The sequence below is a fragment of the Piliocolobus tephrosceles genome, chromosome 2 (genome assembly GCF_002776525.5).
Source record: "Piliocolobus tephrosceles isolate RC106 chromosome 2, ASM277652v3, whole genome shotgun sequence".
Lineage (NCBI taxonomy): Eukaryota > Metazoa > Chordata > Mammalia > Primates > Cercopithecidae > Piliocolobus > Piliocolobus tephrosceles.
Window position 1 is genome coordinate 135,505,473 of NC_045435.1, and position 17,556 is coordinate 135,523,028.

At 43.5% G+C, this 17,556-nt stretch overlaps 1 protein-coding gene across 2 annotated transcripts in view; it reads right to left on the reverse strand.

Moving 5' to 3' along the window:
• Positions 1 to 10,969: 10,969 nt before the first annotated feature.
• Positions 10,970 to 17,556, reverse strand: part of CMTM8 (CKLF like MARVEL transmembrane domain containing 8) — a 137,401-nt gene continuing 130,814 nt past the window's right edge. For both annotated transcript variants that reach the window (XM_023192284.1, XM_023192283.1), the window contains 2 exons: positions 13,315 to 13,431; positions 10,970 to 11,407 (listed from right to left, as the gene is read on the reverse strand). In XM_023192284.1, coding sequence (XP_023048052.1) covers positions 11,324 to 11,407; positions 13,315 to 13,431 — 201 coding nt within the window. In that variant the 3' untranslated portion in view covers positions 10,970 to 11,323. The remainder of the gene's footprint in view (positions 11,408 to 13,314; positions 13,432 to 17,556) is intronic.

Below are 17,556 nucleotides of genomic sequence, written 5' to 3' on the forward strand. Positions count from 1 at the left end.
AGTAGCTGGGACTACAGGCGCCTGCCACCTCGCCCGGCTAGTTTTTTGTATTTTTTAGTAGAGACGGGGTTTCACCATGTTAGCCAGGATGGTCTCGATCTCCTGACCTCGTGATCCTCCCATCTCGGCCTCCCAAAGTGCTGGGATTACAGGCTTGAGCCGCCGCGCCCGGCCTGGAGTGTGACTTCTTTAGATTCCACACATAAGTGAGATCATGCAGTATTTATCTTTCTGGTGCCTGACATTTCACTTAGCATAATGTCATCCAGGTTCATCCTTGTTGCAAATGACAGGATTTGCCTTCTTTTTTTAAGTGGAACAGCATTCCATTGTATGCCCACATTTTCTTTATCCACTTGTCTGTTGAAGGACATTCAAGTTGCTTCCATTTCACAGTTATTGTGAATAATGCTGCAATGAACATGAAAGTGCAGATACCTCTTTGACATGCTGAGTTATTTTCCTTTGGGTATATACCTAGAAGTGGGATTGTTGGATCATAGGGTAGTTCTATTTATAACTTTTTGAGGAACTTCCATACTGTTCTCCATAATGGCTGTACTAATTTACATTCCCACCAACAGCGTGCAAGGTTCCCTTTTCTCCTTATCCTTCCCAACGCTTATCTTTTTTGAGAATGGCTGTTCTAATAAGTGAGAGGTGATACCCCATTGTGGTTTTGATTTGCATTTCCTTGATGATTAGTGATGTTGAGCATTTTTTCATATATATACCTGTTGACCATTTGCATATCTTCTTTTGAGAAATGTCTGTTCAGGTTCTTTGCCCATTTAAAAATTGTGTTGTTTTTTTCTTGAGTTCCTTATATATTTTATTATATTTACTCCCTTATTAGATTTGCACTTTGCAAATATTTTCTCTCTAAACTTAAACATTTAGTTAAGACCAAGTTTAAGTGCTCAAGCATTAAGGATCATGCCCTAAACTTATAAGAGATGCTGCCCTTCAGCCTGTGCCAGCTCTCATTTTATATACCATTCCAACAAGTCTAGTGAAAATTAAGAACACTTCATTAGAAGGGGTTAGACTGCTGCAGAGGGGAGATGTACGATCATAAAAGAGAGACTGTACTGTCAGTCTGGGCAGTGAGGAAAGAGCCTGTAAATCTACGAAAAGTAGACACAGGAATTATGATGAGGCCATTTGGGGTGGGACTTTGCTGGATTACAGTATTATTCATAATGAACATCATCCCTTATTTTATTTTTTAAATTTTATTTATTTTTTAGAGACAAGGTCTTGCTCTGCTGCCCAGGCTGGAGTGCAGTGGCATGGTCAGCGCTCACTGCAGCCTCGAACTCCTGGGCTCAAGCAATCCTCCCACCTCAGCCTCTCAAGTAGTTGAGACTATAGGCATGTGCTACCGCACTAGGCTAATTTTTCTGTTGTAGTTTTTTTTTTTTTTTTTTTTTTTTTTGTAGAGACAGGGTCTTGCTATACTGCCCAGGCTTGTCTCGAATTCCTGGACTCAAGCAATCCTCTTGCCTCAGCCTCCCAAATTGCTGTGACTACAGGCACATGCCATCATGCTCAGCTATCCCTTATTTTTAAAAAGTTAAAGTCCCGTATTATTTAAGAAATCACAGAAGACTATTACATGCTATACATTCTCTAAGTATGATGAATAAATATTCTAGAATTGTGTAAGACAGCAGAATAGTGTGAATGCAAGAACTTCTCTCCATGTAGGCTGGGAATACAAATGTAAATTCTCATAGTTTTTTTTTTCCTACTATACATAAGTATACAGATGTAAATTTTCACAATAATCTTGTTACTCAAAATTTGTAAATGAGGGATTTGCAGGCAGCCAGCCATTGAGTAGATAATAACCTTTAAAGACTGAAATCCACCTCTTTCACACTTAGCTCTCTTTCTTACTTTATCCATGAAATCTTTCATAAATGAGATAAATGATGACCAAAGCTGACTACACTTCCTTCCGAAAAAAAGGCAAAGGCAACAGGTGCAGTCCGCTCAGTGGTCCTCATGCAGTTGCCCAGGCTGCTTATTTGCCTTTGCAAAGAGGCTGGAAGATTTTAATTTTTCCATAAATAGGATCCTGATTGTTTCAACCTACTAAGACTACTGCTTTATCTTGTCTTTTAGTTAAAAATATTTATTTCCAGATTATGAATGTGTTTTATGCTTACTGGAGAAAATTGGGAGAAATACAGAAAAACAAAATAAAAAATCACCTTGCAATCCTGCCACTCTTTACTACTCAAGTTTGCTCTGCCTTTTGTAAATTCGAAGTTACACCATAAATATTTTCTACTAAAAACTCCTCGTAAACAGTTTTTAGTGCTACTGATATTTTTGTGTGCACAACTTTTCTCCATTATGTATTTTTAGAAAGACAACATGTTAACTGATCTTCGATTTCATAACCAATCTAGCAACCACGGTTCAGCACAGCTTGAGAAATGTATCTGTTAAAAATACAAAGTGGAGTCATTAATAATGATGTTAGCTGATTCTGATTCTGAATAATCTTGGGAGGGGATATTGGGAGTACATTAATTTCTAAAGGCTCATTGAGTAGATTTAACTACTTACTTCAGCTTTCTCCTACCGTTAGGGTTTTAGGCTAACTCCAGTTGTTTCCCTGGATTAAAGACATGATTAACATCTTTGTGCATCAATCTTAAACTCCTAAGAGATACATCCCCAAATCAAGGGAACAAACATATATATGACTTTTCATATATAATGCCAAATAGATTTCTGGAAATGTACTACCTTATCCCCACACCTTGCAGAGTTTTCACTTGGTTCCTTTCCTCACAGTTCAGATTGTCTTCAGTAAACTAGGCTGGAGGAGTTGGGACGGAGTGAGAACATCTGTGTCAGCCCAAGCTATTCTAACTGTGTAACCATGGGCAAGTCATGGATGACTCAATGGAGCCTCCATTGTCCCTATCAGATAAATGGAGCAGTGGACACCTGCCTAATGTAAGGCAAATATTTTTTTTTTTTTTTGAGATGGAATCTTATTCTGTTACCCAGGCTGGAGTGCAGTGGCAAGATCTTGGCTTACTGCAACCTCCTCCTCCTCCCAGATTCAAGAGATTCTTCTGCCTCAGCCTCCTGAGTAGCTGGGATTACAGACGCCCAACACCACGCCCAGCTAATTTTTTGTATTTTTAGTAGAGACGGGGTTTCACCATGTTGGCCAGGCTGGTCTCAAACTCCAGACCTCAGGTAATCCAACCGCCTCGGCCTCCCAGAGTGCTGGGATTTATGTGAGCCACCACATCCGGCCAAGGCAAAGATTTGAGGATCAACCGATATTATGTTTGAAACTCAAGTATAAGGTTGTAGGGTGAGTCGTATGAAATTGCCATTTTTGTAGGACAGAGTCTAATAGTGACCATTTCACATGGCTCAACCTAATATCGTATCATTAAATAGTTGGAGGTTATTCGGCCTCACAGCTCATAAACAGTCATTTCTATATTCTAGAAACCCGTGTACTGGTTGTGTGTTTTCCCAGGTACCCAGTTCATTAGCCACCTGGTAGCTGCTATTTATCAAGCACTGTTCTGACAATCTATTTCTGGGCAACACAGATGCATCCACAGATTCAGCTCTTCACTTCCAGGTTCCTGGTGGCCTCATCACCCAGCTGTAGCCTCCTGCATCTCCTGGCAGTCTCTCATCCCCACAGCTGTCATTTCACAGACCTCTCTTAAGCTTGCCCTCTCTATTGGTTTACCTCTATTGTCTTCTGACTTGATAACCCTTCACGGTGTTCCAGGACTATTCTTTGACTTCCTAGTCTTTTCACTTCAGTGGACATTTAATTGAACACATACTACATTCCAGGCACTGTGCTGAGCTCCAGAGGGAAGATGGGGATGAAACCTCACCTTCCCAACTCTCCAAAAGATCACAAACCAGATGGGACATAGGAGGTAATAAACAATTCAACAGCATGGCAGATGGGAGAAGGGCTACAGTGGACATTTTTAAATATCCCACTTTTTTTTCTTTTAAAATCAACTTTATCAAGCTATAATTTATATTAAAATACACCCATTTTATGTGAATATTTTGTGAGTTTTGACAAATGTATACACCCATGCAATCCCCACCACAATCAAGATGTAGAATATTTCTGTCACCTCAGAACATCTCCGTGTGCCTCTTTCTAAGCCAACTGCTCCATCCCTATTTCCAGGCAACCACTGATCTGCTTCCTGTCACTATAGCTTTGTTTTGCCTTTTCTAGAATTTCATATAAATAGAATCAAATGATTTTTTTGGTCTGGCTTCTTTCATTCAGCATAACGTTTTGGTGATTCATCCACATTGCTGCCTATATCAGTAGTTTGTTCCCTTTTATTGCTGAGCAGTATTCCATTGTAGAGATACACAATGTATTCATTCACCATTTGATAGACATTTGGGTTGTTTCCAGTTTGGGGCAACTATGAATACAGCTATGCATATTCTTGCACAATCTTTTGGTGGATATATTTCTCATGGGTAGATATCTAGGACTGGAATTGCTGGGTTGTAAGTATGGTTTAACTTTGTAAGTAATTATACCATTTTACATTCCCACCAGCAATGTATAAAAATTCCAGATGCTGCATAACCTTGCCAACACCTGGTATTTAAAAAAAAAATTTAGCCCTTCTAGAGGGTGTGAAATAGTATCTCATTGTGGTTTTAATTGCACCATATTTGATATCTAAGTTCTTTTTCCTAAATGCCAAGAGTTTAGGTCTAGACCTCATTCCCAACGTTCTTTGGCACTTAATGCTCAACTTACCTTGAGAGAGAGAAGCCACCTCTCCAGTGACTATTTGCCTTTACGACAACACAACACGGTGGAATTCTCCTAAGTTAAAATGGCTGGAGGCCAGATGGTTCGTGTTCCTCCTCCACACTCAGCTTTCCTATTGCAATGGCCAAAGACAGGTCACGCAGTGCTCCTTTGAGTACCCATCCTCCCAGCTCTTTCTCTTTCTAGAATTTTCCCATGCTATTGCCACCTTCAGCAATAACTTTAGGAAGGCCTGAGTCAGTCTCAAATGGACTCTCAGAATGTCCCTTTATGTACCCTTCTACTGCTAAACAGCACTGGTGCTAAAGGTGGCTCCTCTTATCATCACTACCATCTATACAGGCCCCTGCGGTGACTTGCTTGAAAGCTGTTTGCCAGGATGTCCTGTGTAATGGTTACGATGCATGTTGTTGCAAGTAATGGAAATTAGTTTAAGTGGGTAGAAATGCTCATGTAATTGCAAAGTCAAAGCTTGGTAGCATTCAGGGCTGAATTGATTCAATGGTTCAATGATGTTGTCATTGATGAAGTTTCTTAACACCTCTTTGCTCTTCGTTACTGTTATCCTATGACTGACGCCCCCTTGTGGTCACAAAATATTTGCAAACGACTTTCTGGCTACATATTTTCTCACCCAAGGAAAGGACTGTTGGTTCTAAGAGTTCCATCAAAAGAGCTGCAGGCCAGGCACAGTGGCTCACATCTGTAATCCTAGCACATTGGGAGGCAGAGGCAGGTGGATCGCTTGAGCCTGAGAGGTTGAGACCAGCCTGGACAACATGGCGAAACCCTGTTTCTACAGAAAATACAAAAATTAGCCAGGCGTGGTGACACATGCCTGTAGTCCCAGCTACTCGGGAAGCTGAGGTGGGAGGATCATCTGAGTCTAGGGAGGTCGAGGCTTCAATGAGCCGTGATTCTGCCACTGCACTCCAGCCTGGGTGACAGAGTGAGACCCCGTCTCAAAAGAAGAAGAAGAAGAAAAAAGAGTAAGCACGGATTTAATAATTCCACAGTGTATACAAAAATCAAAACATCACATTGTGACCAGGCATAGCTCATGCCTGTAATCCCAGCACTTTGGGTGGCTGAGGCACAAAGATTGTTTAAGCTCAGAGTTCGAGACCAGCCTGGGCAATGTAGTGACACCTCATGTCTACGAAAAAAATAAAAAGTTAACCAGGCGTGGTAGTAGACGACTGTGGTCCCAGTGGTCCCAGCTAGGCTGAGGTGAGAGGATTGCTTGAGCCCTGGAGGTTGAGGCTGCAGTGAGCCATTATTGTGCCACTGTACTCTGGGTAACAGAGTGAGACCCTGTCTTGAAAAATATAAATAAATAAATAAATAAATTAATAAATTAAAAAGACCCCCCCCACAGCCACATCACATTGTACCCACAAAATACATACAATTATTGTCAATTAAAACAAAACATTTAAAAAAATGAAGGAAAGGGAAATCATTTGTTGAGCACCAACTGTGTGCCAGGTGCTTTAAATACATAATACATTAACCCCAGCAGTTAATATGCTTGCTCTCCACACTAGCTAGCTAGATGACTTTTTTTTTTTTTTTTTTTTTTTTTTGAGGCGGAGTCTCGCTCTGTCGCCCAGGCTGGAGTGCAATGGCTGGATCTCAGCTCACTACAAGCTCCGCCTCCCGGGTTTACGCCATTCTCCTGCCTCAGCCACCCGAGTAGCTGGGACTACAGGCGCCTGCCGCCTCGCCCGGCTAGTTTTTTGTATTTTTTAGTAGAGGCGGGGTTTCACCGTGTTAGCCAGGATGGTCTCGATCTCCTGACCTCGTGATCCACCCGTCTCGGCCTCCCAAAGTGCTGGGATTACAGGCTTGAGCCACCGCGCCCGGCCTAGATGACTTTTATAACATTTTATAAAATTGCTTAACCTCTTTGTACCTCAGTTTCCTCATCTGTAAAGTGAGGATAATCTAGTATCTACTGTGCAGGGTTCCCCTTCTGAGAGTTAAATGAGATAATAGATGGAAAGCCCTTTAGTACAGTGCCTGGCATAAAGGGTCAATGTATATTACGTAACACACGTACACAGCATGCCTCTTTCCCAGAACTCCCAAGCAAGCCCTGGGTCACATGACCATCTCTGAACCAATCACTGTGGCAGAGGGTGGTCTCATGCTGGTGAGCTGAGGCAGAGCTGTAGGCTACATTCCTAGAGTGCTAATGGAGTCGGCCTCTCACAAAACACTGGGGCTATAAGAGGGTGTTCTGGATACTGAATAAAAACTAGGGCAGTTTGAGACTATGAGGAGGGAGAAAAGATGCTGGAGAGGCAGCCACAAGGTTCACTATGCCCTGGGTTCATTTAGCTATTCTGAATATTCTAGCAAAAACAATTCTGCCATAGATAGGAAAGTTTTCTCAAAACATTATCTTCCAAATGGAATATCTTTTTAATCAACACCTTTCTTCCCACTTACCTTCCTAAGTTTCTGAAAAGTCATCACTCTGTGATGCCAAGCACTTTCTCCCAAACCCCATCTTCTTTTATATTTACGAAAAACCCAAGTTTATATACTCCCCAACTTATAACAACATACATTATAATCTTCCCCATTATTCTAGGTCATCATCAACACTGGAAGTTATCTTACCTTCCTTCCCAGGTGTCTGCTTACAATTCACATCGGCGGCAGATGTTGCCAGCAGAACATTCATGTGCAGCCAAGTTAACAAGTGCTCAGGCTGCCACCTTTCAGAGTGTGTGTGCTTGTGTATGTGCGCATGTGCTTGCATGTATCATATGTCCAGATTTTTTGTGTGTGTGAAAATTTATCTTTTCAATTAAATTTCAATAAAACTAATTTTGTTTTTCTGTGAAAACTCATCTTTTCAATCAAAATAATAATTGTCTAGAGGACAAAAATATGGACTTTTAAGTTGATTGTCTACTCAGGGCTGCATCTTCAGTTAGCATTTCTAAATGTCTACCTTCTATTACAGAGATACTTCATGTATTTATAATCTTTTTTGTGCTGATGCCCTGAAGGGATTTTCCTGTGAAGGCAGCAACTTAAAAAAAATAAATAAATTACTGATATCGAACACCCTCTTCTCTAGATTTTCTTGTAGTTTTCAAAGTTGGCCAAATATTTATCTTTTGGGAGAAGTAAGTTGGAAATAGCAATAAAGAGAGATTAATTGCCTAAAGCATTTTATTGATTTGCCATGAGTGGGTAAATATATCAAGTTAAAAACTCACTGTGCTCCACCAAAGAGGACATGAAGGTTTTGGAATGGCTGAGAGGTGAATGCAGATGGCAAGTGCAGATGGCAGAGATGAGTTTAAGTACCTTGTACACTATCCCTGTAATAATATTTTTCAAGCCCCCAGAAACCTATTCTTAGGTTGACTGCGTTGTGTGTGGCTTTGTTTTCTCTTGTTATTAGAAAAAAAAAAATTAAAGCAAACCCAATACACAACTTATAGCTCCAATCTGAACAATGGAGAATCATTTTGTTGTCTAAAAACCTATACTTAAAGCTTATTCATGAACAAAGTCTCAGTATTCAAAAGATGAAATAATAATTTTTCAGCTAAAAATAAATGCTTGTTGCTGTTGTTGTTTTAGTGAACTCTCAGGGTAACATAAAAGGATCATGCTTCTGAAAAAACACCAATAAAATAAGACAGCAAGTGCCTCTGCATGGACACAAACTAGGCATTGTTCTTTTGAAACAGATGCCTTGGTGCTACCAGTTCAAGAAAGAACTAAAATTACAGTCTACTTGAAGAACGTTTCAAAGTGTGGTTTATGGCACTCTTCACCCCAGAAGTTACATTCTATAAATGTGGCCATCATTATAGAAATGACACGCACACGCTTGCATGGAGCATAAAAGCAGGCTTCTTTCTGTTTCCAGAAGCAGGCCTCTGTAGGTTACTGTTTTTCTGACTTTTATGGAGTGTTGTTTGCAACATAAAGTACTTGAAAAACCCACAGGGTATGTGAAAGGTGCACATGCTTTTGTGAGTGTGAGAGGGAGAGCTGGACGGAAAGGCAGAGCATGCCAACTGGGACTAGTTATTTCAGCTTTTCTGCAAAATCAGTGATGACGGCCAGGCGCGGTGGCTCACGCCTGTAATCCCAGCACTTTGGGAGGCCGAGGCGGGCGGATCACGAGGTCAGGAGGTGGAGACCATCCTGGCGAACACGGTGAAACCCCGTCTCTACTAAAAACACAAAAAAATTAGTCGGGCGTGGTGGCGGGCGCCTGTAGTCCCAGCTTCTAGGGAGGCTGAGGCAGGAGAATGGCATGAACCCAGGAGGCGGAGCTTGCAGTGAGCCGAGATCATGCCACTGCACTCCAGCCTGGGCGACAGAGTGAGACTCCGTCTCAAAAAAACAAAAAACAAAACAAAAAAAAAATCACTGATGACTGGGAATCAGCTCCCCAAAGATCACAGCACCAATTGCCTACAGGTCTTGCTATGGAAGCTCGGCCTCCCATGGCTTGCTACATTTTGGGCACAGAGTGGCCTTGTGTGCCCCCCAACACCACCCGCTCACACACATCCATACCGTACACTTACCTCTCATTTTTGGAGCTCCCCTCCCCACTACCTCTTTGGGGGGGCCTAGACCACAACCCCAGAACATTCTTCATTGGTACTTTCAAAGGTCTGTGGTGGGTATGACTAAATACTGAAGAAATCTCAACTCTCCTGTGTAGGGGTAATCAGAGCTTGGATACGGAATTAGAATCAGAAAAAGAGAAACAGCACAAACAGAAAAAAACAGCACTGCTAAACAGGTGAGAGACCAAGAGGCAGAGGCCATGGGAGTCATATCAACAGATTACACAGCTTCAGCTTTGTGCATTCTCATCAACTACACTAACGTTTCTCTGGTTTTTTGTTTTTCAAAAGCTCATATTGAAAAGGCATCCAAGATACACTGTTGTACTAACAAGAACCGTCCTACCTAAAAACACTTCCTCTAAGTACATGCTGCCTGGCTGAGTTCTTCTCCTTACCTGATAATATCTAATAATGATGTTGTAATATTTTTGCACTGAAGATTTGGAATATTGAAACCTTTTGGTCCAGCAGTGTCTTATTATGTTTTTTTTTTTTTTTGAGACAGGGCCTTACTCTGTTGCTCAGACTGGAGTGCAGTGGCATGGTCACGGCTTGCTGCAACCTCTGCCTCCCAGGTCCAAGGGATCCTCCTATCTCAGACTTCCAAGCAGCTGGGACCACAGGGGCGCACCACCACGCCTGGCTTATGTTTTGTATTTTTGATACAGATGGAGTTTTGCCATATTGTCGAAGCTGGTCTCGAACTCCTGATCTCAAGTGATTCACCCACCTCAGGCTCGCGAAGTACTGAGATTATACGCATGAGCCACCATGCCTGGCCCAGCCCAGTAGTTTTCACAAAAGATAGTACACGTGTTACTGTGGTGAGCAATTTTTTTTTTTTTTTTGAGACACAGTCTCGCTCTGTCACCAGGCTGGAGTACAGTGGTGCGATCTTGGCTCACTGCAACTTCTGCCTCCCAGGTTCAAGCGATTCTCCTGCCTCAGCCTCCCAAGTAGCTGGGACTACAGGCGCCCACCACCACGCCCAGCTAATTTCTGTATTTTTAGTAGAGACGGGGTTTCATCATGTTGGCCAGGCAGGTCTTGATCTCCTGACCTCGTGATCCGCCCGCCTTGGCCTCCCAAAGTGCTGGGATTACAGGCATGAGCCACGGCGCCCAGCCAGCAAGATAATTTTAAGATATATTCAATATATTCAGATATTTATCCTTTTAATGATTATATATTTTTTTCTAATGCATATTAGAAAAAACATCACAAGCACGTCAGTCACTGCACTTAGTAGCATAACTTCCCATGAGCTTATCACTGATGTCCAAGGCCAGGTCTGAATAGGTGCTTTCTGGGGCAACCTGTTAGCATATGAAAATCATGAACACTGATCGATGATCCCCAGAACTGGGGAGATGAATCTCCTGCCTCTTTGCCCTGGGACTATGGAGAAGTGTCTCCTGACAATATCATACCATGCAGCCCTGTGAAGAAGGAGACTTCCCATCCTCCCGCCAGCCTTGACAGCCTAGCCTCCGGCTTCAACGGTAGGTCTCCTTTCTCCAATCCAACACAACATTAGTTGGGATTTTGCAACATTTAATCAAAAAAGAATCTGGCATCTTAAAAGTTAGGTTTACAAACTTGATACATTCTCGATATTAGCAATTTATCTATTTAAACATTGTCTAAGAAAATACGATCTATGAAGACATTAATACATTAATAAGATACTTAAGAGTTCATTATAAGCTACAACACTGTGCAAATAAGTATCCAGTTTAATTGTAACAAACCACAATTTGTGAGCAAATTTAAGAATATAAAAAACATTAATTAGTTAAATACAATTCTCTGGGAATATACATTATACCTACAGCTGTTTTTACAGTGAGGGTCTTCCTTTTTTTTCCCTTTTAATTATCAAAATGGTAAATCACTGTATGGTCCTGGATCTCCATGCTATAAAACTGAAATATGTATTTCCAGCGTAGCAGATGGTGACCAGGAAGGCAAAGAACTGGAGAAAACAAAGCATAATAGAAGTGGGGGTTAGGGCACATCCTAATTAGCAAAAGTTATCATTTCACCTCCACTGAATCATGCACTCACTACCTTCTCTTGATACCAGGCTTTGTCATCTAAAGCTACTTTATTGGTTCAATTACTATCCTTCTCAAATGATTTCTGGCTATGCTGTTTTTATTTTGGAGAACATCTGAAAGCCTGTAGTTTTGCTCAAATAACCTCAGGGAATTCACTTAGGAGTGAATGCACCGGCAGTGCATCTGAGAAAAGTATATAATTTCCAATTTAGCACAGACAATCTAGGTCCAGGGTACAGTCTCGGATTGCTACAGTGTCAGTTCACATAAATGAGTCGAGTGGGCCAGAGTAAGCAATGAGCCCACATGGTATGTGTGGTGTGAACAGAGAGGAGGAAAATGCAGGCCCTTCTTAATTAATGGGGCAGCATCCACCCAGTTCTAGTCCATTCTTGCTATGTGTTAACTTGAGCCCAGTCTCGATGAAGCTTGTGATTTTTAATGTCACCAGCATCCATGTGCTCTACTTTTATTTTATTTTGTGTTTTTGAGAGGGAGTTTCGCTCTTGTTGCCCAGGCTGGAGTGCAATGGCGTGATCTCGGCTCACTGCAACCTCTGCGTCCTGGGTTCAAGCAATTCTCCTGCCTCAGCCTCCCAAGTAGCTGGGATTACAGGTGCCCACCACCACTCCCGGCTCATTTTTTTGTATTTTTAGTAGAGATGTGGTTTCACCATGTTGGCCAGGCTGGCCTCGAACTCCTGACCTCAGGTGATCCACCCGCCTAGGCCTCCCAAAGTGCTGGGATTACAGGCATGTGCCACTGTGCCCGACCAATCTACTTTTAAATAGAGATCTTCAAATAGAAATAAAAGTAAAGAATACGATGAACCCTCATGTACCATCAATCAGCTTTGACATAATCATTCTGGCATTTCTGTCTAACTGCCTCCCCTCCTCCCCCGACAGGCTTCTTTTGGAGATGGGCTATTTTAAGGCCAATCTCAGAGAGATTCTTAATACCAGTATTTTCTTTTTAATTAGAAAAATAATACACACTTATGGTTTAAAAATGCAAACAGAAGTATATAAATTAAAAAGTAAGGTCAGGCGCGGTGGCTCACACCTGTAATTCCAGCACTTTGGGAGGCCAAGGCTGGAAGATCACTTGAGCCCAGATCCAGACCAGCCTGTGTAACATAGTGAGACTTAGTCTCTACAGAAAAGTTAAAACATTAGTTGGGCATGGTGGTGCAGATTCTAGTCCCAGCTATTCAGGAGGCTGAGATAGGAGGATGGCTCAAGCTGAGGAGTTCCAGGTTGCAGTAAGCTATAATTATGCCACTGCACTCCAGCCTGGGTGATGGAGCAAGACCCCTTCTCTAAAAAAAAAAAAAAGAAAGAAAAGAAAAGAAAAGTAGAAGTTCCTCGTCCCACTCCCCTCATTTCCCAATCCCATTCTCTAGAAGGAACCTCTACTGGTATATATTTTTCTAGGCATTCTCAATGTATAAACAAATGTTTTCACTTAAAAAAAACTAAATGGAATCATACTCTGTTCATTTTCTGCAACCTTCCCCCACTTAATAAATTATAGGCAGTCGAATTATTCTTAGCATGCTTTAAACAGTTTTTCTCCCTTGAATCCTTATCTTGTTCCAGTCATTCAGCATTCACTCAAGCAGTCTCCCAGCCCTTCCCACTTCAGGCCAGGAGGGCCCCTGCCCCCGCCAGTTTTAGATATTTTCAAACCAATAAGCCAATGGCTAATTTGTCACTCCTGCAAGCGCTGCTTTTTCCTGCAGATGACTGTGTCCTCCCCAGCCTCAAGCAAGCCTTGGAGAGGGAAGAGGAGGCTCATGTGGGGATGGAGGGCTACTCACCGATGAGGCCGCCCAGCTGTTGAAGTTGTGACTGTCCCTCTCAGGGGAGACGGAAGATGCATCCACAACAGCGGCAGAGAGGTACAAGACGAAGGCACTGCTGTTAAAGCACAGGCCCTGGGGGGACACAGGGGCAGAGTGTTTAGGGAGAGGGGAGGGTCTGCACATCTCTGGCCTTCAGAAGTGACCAGGGCTGTACCTCTGGTGTGGGAAGGGGCCCAAGTGGGACACCTGTGGGAGGGTGGGAGACAAGGCGGTGGGAAGGCAGCTCTCAGGGCCTTGGGGAGGCAGCAAGTGTGAGAGGAGAGGGTTTTACGGCAGCTCATACCAGATGCCACCCCCGCCCCCACAAGACACTGAGACTGCATGCCGCCCCTTCAGTCATGTTGCTTCTTCGGTTTGCTCCTGAGCTTCATCTCATCCAGATGTCAGCCGAGCTGACACTGTCTGAGGATGGCAGGCAGCAGTGGTGCCCACTCAGTGGGCTCAGCCTCAGCCCCTGGCCCTCAGCAGCAGTTGTGGTCCTTGCATGTGTCCCTGACATAAAGGTACAATAGAGTACCCCCCAAAACAGACCCAGCTGACTCCCTAACCCCCTGTTCCAAACAGGGAGGGATATTGAAGTGAGCTTCTCTGTCCTAGCTGTAAGTTCTTAAAAAGGCGGTTATAGACACTATTACAGCCCTTTGGGAACTAATGTCACCCTTGGCTTCACCTTATTTTTTCCTGTTTTTAGAGAAGATATGTAAGTCCTGGTAGGTATTTGGTTTTCAGTTATGTCTGAACTCTAAGAAACCATGCTCTGAACCATGCAAAGCTGGGTCCTGCCTGAACAGGGGAGGGGCGGTGGTGAGGTGAAACCAGAGCAGAAACCAACTGCGGAGGAAGGGGGATGCCTCTCAAGGAGCGGGCCCTCTCTGGTCTAACATCTTTCCCTCGGTAACTTGGAGACAGAGGAAGGGGTAGGGGAAAGGGAGGAAGCAATCTTTTGCTTCTCAGAGAAAAAAAAGGTACATAGAATTTTCCCATTGCAGGCCCTAGCATTGTGGCAGAGGTTGTATGTCCTTGTCACCACCTCCACCTGTAGCTCACATTGTCCCCGGGTCAGGGCATTTAACCTTTAAGATAAAGGCTTCATCACAGTCAGACCCAGGGTCAGGCTGCCGAAACTGTCCCCTAAGAAGCCCTGGTCTCACTGAATGACTCATTAGGATTGTTGGTTGTTTTTTTGTTTACTTTTTGGTCTAGAAACACATCTGTGCATTAACACAGAAGCTCTTCCTGGTATTTTTCCCCCTTATCACCTCTTAGAATATAGAGTTATGCACATTTAGTACTTGCCAAGCCATTTAGTCTTGTCTCGCCACTAATACTTCATAATTTAACTTTTTCCCTATTTATGGGCATTTCAATGTTGCTAATTTTTCCAGGATTACAAATGCTACTGCAGTGAACATCTTTGAGGATATGTTTCAGGGCTCTCATGCATGTCTAGTTCTTTATACAAGGAAAGAATGAGAATGAATGAAAGAGAATTCAGGGAAAGCTCAACCTGGCCAGAACTGCCCTGATGTCCTGGGCCTTGTGCATGAACCCATGTGGATGAGGGGGCAGAGAGGAGATGGGGGTAAGAAAGACTCTCTGAGTCTAGGGCCTGTGAACATGCCATGACCCCATCTCTCAGTAAGTACGGCCCATTTTTCTGAACTCTAGAGAAACAACAAACTGCTATTTCCCCTGGAAAGAAATGGGGAAGGGGAAGAAGGTTGGTAGAGACGTGAGCAGAAGGCAGGGGCATTCTCCCGCTGTGCACCCCCCACACTGGGGGCTCTGCCAGGTTATTAGAAGCCTCTCTCAGGCACCATCTCACAGTACCTAACTTTGTGACTTCCCTAGTCTTGTTTAACACTCCCAAAAGTAAACATGTCCAGGGGAATGCCTGGGTTGGAGGAAATGTAGTGAAAATAAGTGGAGAGATGAAAGAAAAGAGAAGAGCAAAGAAACCAGGATCATCATAAAGGTTAAAAAAAGAAATCTGGGCTACAGAAGTGAAGGGGGGATATGTGAAGCTTCAGAGGGCTCTAGAATGTCACTGAGCTTCATAGAAACATGAGGTCTTGTTGCTATAGAGAAATAGGCCCTGGATCAGAGAGTCTTCAAGTTGAAAAACCTTATAGCTCCTCCAACTGAAATGCCAGTTCCCTGGGCCATGGTGAAAGAGAGCTACAAGGACAATATAGTAACTTAAAATTTCCGCTGGGTGCAGTGGCTCACACCTGTAATCCCAGCACTTTGGGAGGCCGAGGCGAGTGGATCACCTGAGAGGTCAGGAGTTTGAGACCAGCCTGGCCAACAGGGTGAAGCCCCATCTGTACTAAATATACAAAACTTAGCCGAGCGTGGTGACAGGCACCTGTAATCCCAGCTACTCGGGAGGCTGAGTCTTGAGAATCACTTGAACCTGGGAGGGGAGGTTGCAGTGAGCCCAGATCATGCCACTGCATTCCAGCCTAGGTGACAGAGTGAGACTCTGTCTCAAAAACAAAAACAAACAAACAAACAAAAAACCCAAAAGGTTTCCAACTTCTTTTTTTGGAGGAAGGGAGGAGAGAGAAGTCTGCTGTTTTCTGAAAGTCAATCCCTCCTTGGTATAAAAATGTTCTTTTTTTTTTTTTCTTCCTCAAATACTGGCTTATTTTTACCCAGCTATGCATAGTACTTGTGGACATATTAAGATAAATCTCAGGTCTCAAGATAATGGAAAGAAGCCCTGAGATAATATACAGCTAGTAAGTTTGGCTGTGTTGACATGGCCCAAGATGGTGGCTTAGGAGAGAGAGTTCACTCCTATCTAAGGCGTAGGTAGCCAGAGCTGGTCTGGCAGCCTCAGGGTGGCAGGGACACAGGCTCCATCCGCAATACTTGGTCATCTCTAGGGTCTCACCATTCTCCACATGGCCCGGGAGGTGTCCCACTACCATAGCAGAATCCCAGCTGCCAGGAAGGGGAGGTGGGGGAGGAGAAAAGCAGCGGCCTCACTTTACGGCCATGAAGCTTCACGTATCACTGCTGCTAACATCCTCTCAGCTGGAACTCAGTCCCAGGGCCCACCCAGTGGCAGAGTGGCCAAGGCTCAACGGAAACTTCTATTACTACAGAAGAAAACGGATACTGGAGGATAATGAGCAGCTCCTGTCCCTGGTGTTACTCTAATCAGACAGCTAAGAAGGCAAGATTTTCAGGCATCTGATATTGGGTCCTGAAGAGTTTAAAGACACAGATACCTAGCTTCACCATCTAGCACACCCAAACTGCCGAAAATTTAAGTGAACAGTTGGGAAGGATGGCTCCCCCGGAGCTTCACCTGCCTTTCTTTTTAGCATGTATTTAAATATCCCTCTTATTAGTATAATCAGCATGGTACACATCTTTTCCATCGGAGTCCATTTCTTTTCTCTCTCTTTTTTTTTTTTTTTGAGACAGAATCTCACTGTGTTACCTAGGCTGACTGCAGTAGCGTGATCTTGGCTCACTGCAACCTCTGCCTCTTGGGTTCAAGTGATTCTTGTGCCTCGGCCTCGCGAGTAGCTGGGACTACAGACATGTGCTACCACACCCAGCTAAATTTTTTGTATTTTTAGTAGAGATGGGGTTTCACCGGGTTAACCAAGACGGTCTCAATCTCCTGACCTCATGATCTGCCCGCCTCAGCCTCCCAAAGTGCTTGGATTACAGGCGTGAGCCACCGCGCCCAGCCTAATTAGTAGAGACAGGTCTTGCTATGTTGCCCAGGCTGGTCTTGAACTCCTGGGCGTAAGTGATCCTCCTGCCTTGGCATCTCAAAGTGCTGGGATTACAAGGCGTGGGCCACTGCACCTGGCCCAGAGTTCATTTCTTAAGGGTGGTAGGGATGTCCTTTTCACCTGCAGCTTGCTTTTCCGGCTCTCTAGTCCCTATTAACACACATTAGTGGAAGAGACACTCATGCTTGACAGAAAATTGGGTCTGGGCAAAGGCTGAGAAAAAGGTATAGGCTGATGCTGGATAAGAATCCCCTTTTCCCTCTGCACCTTGTCTACAACCAGCTAGTAAAGGAACTCAGTGCTACTACAAGTGCAGGAGTGGTATCAGCACTATCTGGAAATCTGTCAGAAAAGCATGTATTCAGGCCCTACCCCGGACACACTGATTCAAGTCTGCTGGGAATGTCCATGTAGGTTTCTTTTTTTTTTTTTTTTTTTT